The 10642-nt window shown below is 52.0% G+C and overlaps 1 protein-coding gene across 5 annotated transcripts in view; it reads left to right on the plus strand.

Moving 5' to 3' along the window:
* The window catches only part of Slc12a3 (solute carrier family 12 member 3), a 35012-nt gene extending 24370 nt beyond the window's left edge, over positions 1–10642 (plus strand). For 3 of the 5 annotated variants that reach the window (XM_036188422.1, XM_036188424.1, XM_036188423.1), the window contains exons 23-26: positions 2016–2102; positions 2735–2870; positions 3967–4034; positions 10264–10405. In XM_036188422.1, coding sequence (XP_036044315.1) covers positions 2016–2102; positions 2735–2870; positions 3967–4034; positions 10264–10405 — 433 coding nt within the window. Of the gene's footprint in view, positions 1–2015; positions 2103–2734; positions 2871–3966; positions 4035–10263 lie in introns of all 5 variants that reach the window. The other 2 variants (XM_036188425.1, XM_036188426.1) reach the window with 1 other exon arrangement.

Here is a 10642-nt window from a genome sequence, read left to right on the forward strand (position 1 = left end):
AAAGAGAAGAGCCTGCTGCAGGCTCTAGCACAGGTCCACATGCCCCAAGGACAGGATGGAAGGCGACCCCTGACCTGCACCACTCCTCCTGCACCAAGACTCCACCTCTGTCCTTTCTTCTTCTAGTCCCCCTCTGAGTTTGGGGGGCCCAGCAGTACGGTACTTGTCTCCTCCCTCCTCCCCCTACACTCAGTGAGAACTTTACCAATGAAATATCCTTCCTTGGCAAGGCCAAGAGCAGTGTTGAGGACAGCAGCACCTGGCTTTCAGGACCTATAAAGAGTAAACAGACCAGAAGGCTCTGCAGCAGTCTTGGCTTCCTGTCCCAGCTCTGGGTGGCAGCTGGGTTCCGTGAGGTTGGCTTAGCTCAAGGTGGCCCTGTCAGGTAACAGCAGGTCCCTCTCACAGCGGTGATAAAAACCCTTCTGTCCCAACTGCCACTTATGGGTTATGCGATCTGCTGTCTCTATGACCCCAGGCCTGCTGGGCCCCTGATGTGTACCAGGATGAGGCTACACAGCTCAGCTTTTACAACCCTACTTCTGGGAATGTAGCGCAGCTGGCTATGTTTGCTGAATGTGTGCAAAGCCTTGAATGCAACACTCAGAAAGTGTGCTGCGAAGTGCTGGGGAAGCAGAGGCAGAAGAGTCAGAAGTTCACGGTCATCCTTGGCTATAGTGAGTTGTAAGCCAGCCTGAGCAACAGGAGACTTAGTCTCAAAACCTAAACCAAGTTGGGCAGTGGTGACACACGCCTTTAATCCCAGCACTCTGGAGGCAGAAGTACATGGACCTCTGAGTTTGAGGCCAGCCTGGTCTACAGATCCAGTTCTAGGACAGCCAGGGCTAACAAAGAAACTCTGTCTCAAAAAACAAAACAAACAAACAACAAACAAACAAACAAACAAAAAAAGGCCTAGCGGGCTGAGGGGGCTGGAGAGATGGTTCAGCAGTTTATAGTACTCACTGCTTTTATGCAGTACCCAAGTTGGAGTCCCAGCACCCACACAGGCAACTCGCACTGCCTATAACTTTAGTTCCAGGGGATCAGACATCTTCTGGCCTTCTTGGACACCCTGACACACATGGCATACACACACAGAAAGACACATGTAGATGTGTAAATAAAAAATGAATCTAGAAAAGAAATGTAAAGTCCCACTCCGCAGTTCAAGAGCCAGCAGGGGTCATGGTGTAGGGGTCCCAGCCTGGGCCTTTAGACTCCCCCTTCCTGGGATGTTCCATACTCTCCCAGTCATTTCATCCACCGCATTTGCTCACTGGCTTCCCCCTCCAGTGAGTCCAGCAGGCCTCAGCTTGGTGGACACATCACATCTTGGGGGCATCACCCAGTCCATGCTTTGCCTAGAGGTTGTGACCCAGAACTGGGCTGGAGTTCACAGGTGTGTTCTGCAAGATACTCCAAGATACGCCAATGTCCCCACCAAGAACAGCATGGAGATCCATGATGTTACAGTTCAGCCCTCTCATGTGACCCAAGGACATCTCCATGTGATTCCAATGTGGACACTGCTCCGTTCCAGCTCCCTGGGCCTATCCCAACCTTCACCATGCACCAGGCAGCCAGACGTGAAGTCGTTTCTGACTGCATAGACCTCAGGGGGCTTCTCCACCAGATGCCACCCTGGTGCCATACAGCATGTAGCTCTTGGTTTTCTTCTTAGCTCTTGTGTGTGTTGTGGTCTTGGTCCCTCCCACCTCCCTTCAGTTCCCCTCTTCATCTTCCTCCACCTTTGCCCTTCAGTTCTCAAAGTGTGGTCTGGGACCTAGCAGCATCCTAGACTTCTCCTGACCAGAGGACACTTGGGAAATCCCGATCAAATATTTTTCATGTTGCTTGTCACTCTCTGACTTACTCCACCCACATTTCTGTCTGGCCACCTTGCCTCCTGTGCGAGCCTCAGCTCTTCTGCTCACTGCTACACAGACATCAGGTGCGTAATGAACATCAGAACGAGCAGATACTGGTTCTAAAGTTCTGCATCCCTCTTCCAGGATCATTTCTCTTCTGAGCAAGTTCAGACTGGGATTTCATGAAGTTCACGTCCTTCCGGACATCAATCAGAAGCCTCAGGCTGAGCAGTGAGTTCCGTGTTGGGAGTTCCAGACAGAAGGGCCGGCTCTGGCCCTGTAGATCCCTCTGCTTGACCTCCCTTCTTCCAGCCCCGCTGGTTCCTGTGCTGCTTTTCACATGGGCCAGACACACCGTGCCTCAGGACCTTTGCACGTTTGTTTTTCCACCCAGCGCCTTCTGTCTTGTGTATACAACTGGCTTCAGAAGGACACATTTCCTTCAGCTAGCTGAGAGGCCTTCCTTACCCGCTATTGCCTGTTGCAGGACTCAGGGCACATCTTCCTAAAACAGCTGCTTATTTGCGTTTATTCGCTTACTACCCACCAGCTGACCAGGAGTTCAGTGAGGACGGGCTTCAGTCTTTCTTGCTGACAGTGGGGTAGCAGTACGTGGTGCTGAGTAGGGTCAGGAGGGGAGGGTCCAGGTTAGTGGACGACGTGTGAAAATTTGCTGAATGCCAGGCCTAAGTGTCAAGGGCTGAGGCCACATATAGGCCGTGCACTATACATGACAAAGTTGGATGGTGCGGCTTGGGGAGTATGTCCGTGGGTGGTATCCCTACCTTGAGCTTCCTCCAGGTTCCTGGCTCCCCCGGAAACAAAGCCCTGTTGCCCAGCCTCACCTGTACTTTCCTTTCTAGCACCAAGCGGTTTGAGGACATGGTCGCACCCTTCCGCCTGAATGACGGCTTCAAGGAGGAGGCCGCTGTGGCTGGGATGAGGAGGGACTGTCCCTGGAAGATCTCAGACGAGGAGATTAACAAGAACAGAATTAAGGTGCAAGAGAGGAAAGGGGCTCACCAGGCTCATTCCGTGAGCTTCGGGAATCCCCACTTGGCCCACCCCTGCCATCCCTCCCCCGTGTCTGAGATGTCCTTGGGTCACATGAGAGGGCTGAACCGTAACATCATGGGTCCCCATGCTGTCCTTGGTGGGGAGATTGGTCCTCCCAGTGTGTAAATGGTGCTGGGTCAGAGTCCTTCTTCCAGAGCTGTGTATACGGCCGGGGGAGGCTCTTTTGTCATTGGCTGCAGTGGCATTTTTAGGCGGGATGAATAGATGGAAGGGCCAGGCACCCAGGGGCAGATCTCTTTTCCTCTCAGTACTCTACATCAGTGGTCCTGAATCGGGGGCCCTTTGCCACCCTCCCCCAGGTGGGGACATTTGTCAATACTCTAGAGATATTTTTGGAGGTCACAACTCAAGGGATGCATGCTACAGCTATTACATATTCCATAGAAACCAGGAGCACTGAGAAATGCCTATAAGGCACAGGGCAGCCCTCACAACAAAGAATTGGGCATCCGTGATGTCCACAGTGAGACGGTGTGAGCCCCAGACCGGGCCAACTCACTCGCCTCGGGTCCCTTTCTCTACACTGAGTATCCATCCTCTTTCAGGTCCCAGGTGTTGACCTCATTTCTGAGGGACCCAAGATGGCCTTAGGTTTAGGTGTGTCCCCCAGCCAGCCCCACACACCCAGGGACTTTGGAGATTTTCCCAGCCTGGCACCAGCTGGCTCTTCAGAAAGTATTGAATAAGCAAGGTGTCTAAAGCTGGTGCTCTCAAAGTCTGTCACTGGGGGCCTACACCTGCTCTAAAAAGTCCCCTGGTCTCTATAAAGTGGGTCTTTGGTGTACATGCCCTTTGCCTGGTACTGAGCCAAGAGTTAGCTCATTTGATCTCCTCCACATACCCCCGGGGTGCACATGATCATACCCATTTTTCAGAGGGCCACAGCTGAAGCTCAGGGAGGCTCTCCTGGGGCTGGGGAGTCAGGAATTGTTTAGGGGAGTAATCCTGCATGCAGTTGATCTGGGGTTGGGGTGCTGTTGAAGAGGTAGGAAGTGACCTTGGCTTTCTTTGGCCCCAGTCCCTTCGGCAGGTGAGGCTGAATGAGATTTTGCTGGACTACTCTCGGGATGCCGCTCTGATCATCCTGTAAGTCACATCTGGCTGGCGGGAGGAGTGGCCTGTTGGGATGAGGGTAGTGGCCCAAAGGGGCCCAGAATGCTGCAGACTCAGCCTGGTGGATTCTCAGAAAACATGGCCAGTCCAACGTCTGACTCACGGCACTGGCCCGAGTGTCTGCTGGCAGGTCACAGGCCTCATGTGTCCCAGGCATTGCTGATCTTCCTTGCTGTCTCCTGTGTGCTCCTTTTCCTGCCAAACAGGCTTGGCAAATGGAGGCAGGTCATCCCAGAAGCCAGTGAGTGTGTCTCCCAGTTTGGAAATTGCCCAACCCTTATTAGCTATTTGCCATCCCTTAATGATTGGAGTGTCCAATCTGGACAACAGGAATGGAAGCTTCTCTGGCCACACTGTTCCCCCTGGACCCACACTCAGCCTGCGCGGCCCTCTGATGTTAGCCAGGGCTGAGCATGTGGACAGGGACAGTGGCAAGGAGGGGTCTCCATGTGGCTCTAATCTCCCTGAGGCCGGTAATAAGAACATGGCCAGCCAAGGCCTTCACATCTGTAGCTTAGGGTAACACAGACTATGATAAGGCTTTTCCCACACTTGCTGGGGGCCAAGCACTCTGTTTGCTCAGACAGGACATTTCATTTGTAGGGGCTTCTACCACATGAGAACATAAAGCCCCAGCCTAACATAGGGAGCTTGTGTTGAAACCCCAGATGGGACTCACAGCAGGGATCCTTCTACCTCTGCCTCCCTGGCAGTTAGCAACAATGGACTTGTCAAGAGGTGGCCTTCTTTTCAAGGTGTGTTCTGATATGGGAACTTATTCCTAGAACCCTGAGGTGTGTTAAGGAGGAAGGCCAGATAATGAGATGGTCACTGTCATGCACAGATGATGGGTGCCTGAACTTTCAACAGTGTGCATGAGTCTAAACATCCTGGCAAACCTGCCAAGTGTTATCTGCCCTGGAGAGCAAGCCCGTATCTGCTAATACACGTGCTACAATAGGGTTTCTATTGCTGTGATAAACACCACAACCAAAAGCAAGTTGGAGAAAAAAATGTTTATTTCGACCCACAGCTTATAAGTCTGTAGGGAAGTCAGGGCAGGAACTCAAAAGCAGGAACCTAGAGGCAGGAGCTGATGCAGAGACCGTGGAGGAGTACTGCTTACTGGCTTGCTCTTCCTGGCTTACTCACTTTGCTTTCTTATAGTACCCCTGACTACCAGCCCAGGGATGGCACTGCCCACATGGCCTAGGCCCTCCCACATCAATTATTAATCAAGAAAATGCCTTGCCTGCTCACAGGCCAGTCTATGGAGGACATTTTCTCAATTGTGCTCATCTCAAAAAACCGACTCTACTTTGTGTCAAGTTGACCAAAGACTAACCAGGACAAGCAGTACGAGTGTGGCAAAGGATGTTTATCTCCTGCAGAGAGGCCTCAAACTTAGCACTCTATTGCATTTAGAATGCACAAGACTCGGGAGTGGTCCATTCCCAACCTGGTTGCCCCCTAGACTCCATAGGCCATATCTGACATTGGATCCACAAGAAGACACTGCCACCAAGGAGCCCCTTGAAGGTGACATGAGGAGATGGAGTCTCTACTTCAGACAGAAATACTCCCTTTTCAGGAGACACCAGCATTGTTCCCTGCAGAAGTGTAAGTGCCCCTTTGAGAAGATCAACGTGGCAAATGGGCAAGGACCAAAAATGCCCCAGCCTTCTAGCAGATAAACAGAAGAGTGACAGGCGAGGGCCGAGGGCAAACACTGTGGGACCAGGATTAAGCATGCCATCAGAACCCCGATTCCCGAGAGTCTGGCCCTTCAGCCTTGTCTGCAGGCCCACAGGGGTCAAACGGCACCAGCCAGTTCCTTAGCATGGAAGGCAGTGGTGCTCTATTTAACTCTACCACAGAGTTTGGTCAGCAACTAAAGGTTAGAGTGATGAGAAACCCGCTGAGTATGATGTCCCAGGCCAGACTGTGGGGACAAGGGTCTGTCTTCTTGGATGGTACTCAAACTGTAGTTCTAGACACTCCCTCAACCGAGGTTCAGGAATCATGTCTGTCCTTGACTTGGAACTGTAACAAAATACCACACACCGGGTCTCTTGTAAGCAACAGGAGCTGGTTTCTTGTAGTTCTTAAGGATGGGAGGTCCAATACTAGAAAATTTGGTATCTGGTAAGGCCAGCCTTCTGGTCATAGACTCACAGGTCACTGTGAGACCCTTGTACTTGTGTCCTCACATGACAGAACTCTCTAGAGCCATGTTGTAAAGAGAGCACTAACCCCTTGGCCTAATCACCTCCCTAAACCCCCAGCTCCTAAACCTCTCACCCATTGTCCTCTATGTGCAGAGGAAAGCATGTCTATGGGGTGAATTTTAGCTGCTCATGCCTATTCAGACCACAGCAAATGGCTTACTGACTTTGTTCCTGCAAGTTACTTCATATGTATCCAAGGACAGAGAGGCATGAAGAATCCTTAGTGATTCATGGTGTCAGACAGATTAGCACCAAAGCACAGAGATCTGAGCTGAAGCAATTGCCAGTCCTTCCCTGGGCCACCCCAGAGGACACCAGAGCCCACACATGCTTTTCCTCAAGGGCTGGCTCCCTGTATTCAGCTCTCAGCCAGCCAGTGAATGGGGTCCTACACAGGAAGTTTCCAAGCTGAACTCTGCCTTGAAATGCCCTCCTGTGTGGCTCATAGCATTGAAAAGGAGTCCAGACTGTGACACCCAGTGTGGACCAGGTGTGGACCCCCCCTCATGTGGGGCCCTATGTGACAACACTCCTGGTCCGGTGACACCCATTGTGTACCAGCACTACCCAGGCCTGCAGGAGATTGTTTTTTTGAGAAATCGCTGAGGAGGAGATTTGCTTTGTCACCAACACCTCTCAGAGAATGTTCCTAAGGCAATTGGGCCCAGGGTGTAGCCCAAGTCAGAGTACAAGGCGGTGGAGGTGGCTTTATTCCCAAAGCTCCAAGACCTCTATCCAGGTGGGGATGTGGGGTGTGAACTCTCCAGAGTGCAAGGATGGGACAAGCTGCAGCTTCCCCAGGGCTTTAAAGATGCAGGCTTGCAGTTATAACCAGCTGTTAAGTCCCTGTGTAACCTTGGGAAGGACGCCCATGTCTCTCTAACCTTGGTTTCCCTAATGACCACTGAAGCATGGTGCTGTGACCCCACATTTATTTGCTATTAAAAGGAACCTATCTCTCAGGGGCCCCGTGGTGATAAAGTTTACCCAAGAGGCACCTCTCCCTGCCTTTCCCTTCTACCCCAAAATTACAGAAGTCAAACATCCACCAGCCAGTCTTAGCAGGATTAGCTGAGAGCAACAATGGTGTATCCAGTCACCCTGGAGATGACACCTGGACAAACCCCACCCTAGCCAGCAGCTGCAGCTGTCAACAGGGCCCCAGCTCTTGGACCAACTCCATGGGGCGGACAGAGAGCTGTATGTGTGTGTGTGTGTGTGTGTGTGTGTGTGTGTGTGTGTGAGAGAGAGAGAGAGAGAGAGAGAGAGAGAGAGAGAGAGAGAGAGAGAGAGAGACAACTCTCCAAGCTGGAGACCAGCCCAGATTTCTCAAGGTGTAGTTGAGGTCAGCCCCTTTAGACCTGGGAACCCTAGAAATGCAAATTATACAGTCTCTCCCAGAAGGGGACTGGGAAAGGGTTCACCACCTCTGTCACCAGATATTCTAAGGACAACAAACGGCAGCAATCCTTTCTGGGACCAGGTGCAATGGACATCTAGTCTAGTGTTGGTTGCAGGCAGAACCTGGCTGTCTATCTAGTCATCAGTGGTTTATCTGATCAAGCACCCCCACACCTCCACCCATGTGTGAGCATTGAGCTGGTACAGGAACCAGCCCCTCAGCCTCTGCACCTGTGGAGACCAGATATACCCTTTCCCTGTAGGGGTTCCCTCCTCAATGCCAAAGAGTAATTGCTCACCACCAGTGGATGTGCGAGCATACTGTAGGTATGGGTCTTGCTGCTTTCAAGAATCATCACTAACTGTTCCTTGAGACGAGGACACTGCCATAAGAACTGAGTCCTCTGCTCAGGACCTTCCAGATGGGGAGCGGATGGGCACTCAGCCGGTCACCATTGGCTCTCTTCAGGCACTTAACTTCTGGCTCTCACATTGACCTAACATTGCCTTGCGATTTCGAACAGAAGTTGTTTTGTCCCCCGTTTTTGTTCTAAAGATAAGGAGAGCATATCCTGTTGGCAAGAGCCAGCGTGACATTGGTTAGTGCTTGAGTGAGCTGTCCCTGGGACAGGGCCACAGGCTCCACTGAGGGAGAGAACTTCATGCCCAGGCATACTGTAGGAACCCTGAGTGTTTCTGGGCTCTGAAATGGCAGGCACCTGTGCCCTGTGGCCTTTAAAGTTGGTAAATTGGTTCCCAAAGATAATGTAGCATTAGCAGTGTTCCCAGCCTCAGGAGTACCTGCGAAGTCTAAACTTGGCCTTCTCCTCTCCCATGTCCTCCCACAGACTGTCACCAAACACTTTGAAGGAAGATGACAGTTGTTTAGGACGCAGACGTCCTTGTTCCCACGCACCTTTCCTGCTCCTTGGGTCCTCGCTTTTTAAACACAGGGCAGTGGCCGTCCCACTGGTGTTGTGACCCTGCATTTTAGTTAGTGACCGCAGGTGCTTAGTGGGCATGTGAGGCTGTAGCAAGCAGATGCCGCTGGTAGAAAGGTCTAGAGACCTGGCTGGGGGCCCAGCTCTAGCACCTGCACCCTGTGTGTGCCCACAGACAGCCCATGAGGGTCGTACCTCTCACTTTAAAGAACCCTGAGGCTCAGGGCCAGTCGGGCAAGACAGCTTCTGTGGGGTCAGATTCTGAACTCTGAACCACAGTTCAAATCTGCCTGGCTGGCTGCTCCAGCTGGCCTGGCGTACCACTGGGCCACCGTCCGCTGCCGGGCTAGGCTAATGCTCAGATGAAACAGTGCCTATGGAGGGACTGGTAGATTTCCAAGTCCCATGTAAGCACTGGTATCCCAACTTCACGCACCACAGCTGGTTCTGTGGGAGGCTGTATTTCCCAGAAGCCGAACCCTAGGCACTGGTACACACTCCCAGTGCATCATTAGAATCGTTAAGATGGTAGAAAAGTCACTTTCTGATCTAAACAGCCAAACATGACTGAACAGCATTCTAGGACATCTTGTTATTTGCCTGATGTTGTGCAATTGGGACAATGGGGCCTCAAGAGGCCATGCTGGAATCTGTCCTGACACCTCCCTTGGCCAGGGGGCAGGACCAGGGCATGTAGCTCCAGCACACAAGCACATCCTACTGTGGTGCTGGAAAGGCAAGCCTGCCATGGTGCTAGTGACCTCGTGGGGTGGCCTCTCCTACTCAGCAAACATCTTCTGAACCTGCCTCTCTCAGAGTGTATTCTAGGCACAGAAGGAAGAGGCCAGGTAAACTGAACCTGCAGGTGGATATATTGGGGCACATATTCTAACGGGGGACTCAGACAACAAAGAAATACAACTAAAGACACCTTTAAGATTGGGAAGAGCCAGGCAGTGGTGGCCCACGCCTGTAATCCCAGCACTAGGGAGGCAGAGGCAGGTGGATCTCTGTGAGTTCGAGGCCAGCCTGGGCTACAGAGCTAGTCCAGGAAAGGCTCCAAAAGCTACAGAGAAACCCTGTCTCGACCCCCCCCCCCCCCCAAAAAAAAAAAGATTGGTAAGGGCTGTGAAAACAGCCAAATGGGGATTGGATGGGAAGGTGTGGTCAATCAGAAGAGCTACCATCAAGCAAAAACCTGGATGATTCAAAGGAGCCTCCCAGAGCAGGGCATGATCATTTCCCAAGTGTCAAGAGCATCAACTGCCAAGGTTTGTGACTCTAGGTATTCTGAGGAACTCTGAAGGACAGCATCGAGGTCTTAGAGTGAGTGGGAAGGAGGCCGGGCAATGGTGGCACACGCCTTTAGTCCCAGCACTCGAGAGGCAGAGGCAGGTGGATCTCTGTGAGTTCAAGGCCAGCCTGGTCTACAAAGTGAGTTCCAGGACAGGCACCAAAAAAGCTACACAGAGAAACCCTGTCTGGAAGAACCGGAAAAGAAATAAAAATAAAAAAGTGGGAAGGAACCATGAACAAGCAGGAAGCTGATGGACTGTTCAGAGAACAAGGCGTGGGCCGGGCTGTGTGGGGAAGCCCTGGGTAATTTCTCTGCCACTCCTCTTCCTCCTACAGCACCTTGCCCATCGGAAGGAAGGGGAAGTGCCCCAGTTCGCTGTACATGGCCTGGCTGGAGACCCTGTCCCAGGACCTCAGACCTCCCGTCATCCTTATACGAGGCAACCAGGAGAATGTGCTCACCTTTTATTGCCAGTGATACCCAGTGCAGCGGTTCCTGACCAGAGCCGAGGGTGTGGGGGTGGAGTCCGAACTCACCCTCTCCAGCTCCGCGTCCTGCTTCATACTGATTCATTATATCTGCTGGTCCCCTGAAGAAGATTGTGTGTTTCCAAACTGGCTGAACGCCGACAGATACACCTTCTGGGCCTTGAAGTTGCATGGAAGTCTCTGGAAGATTCTATCTCCTTTTAAAAAGCTTTTTCTTGATGACCAA

The sequence above is a fragment of the Onychomys torridus genome, chromosome 5 (assembly GCF_903995425.1).
Source record: "Onychomys torridus chromosome 5, mOncTor1.1, whole genome shotgun sequence".
Lineage (NCBI taxonomy): Eukaryota > Metazoa > Chordata > Mammalia > Rodentia > Cricetidae > Onychomys > Onychomys torridus.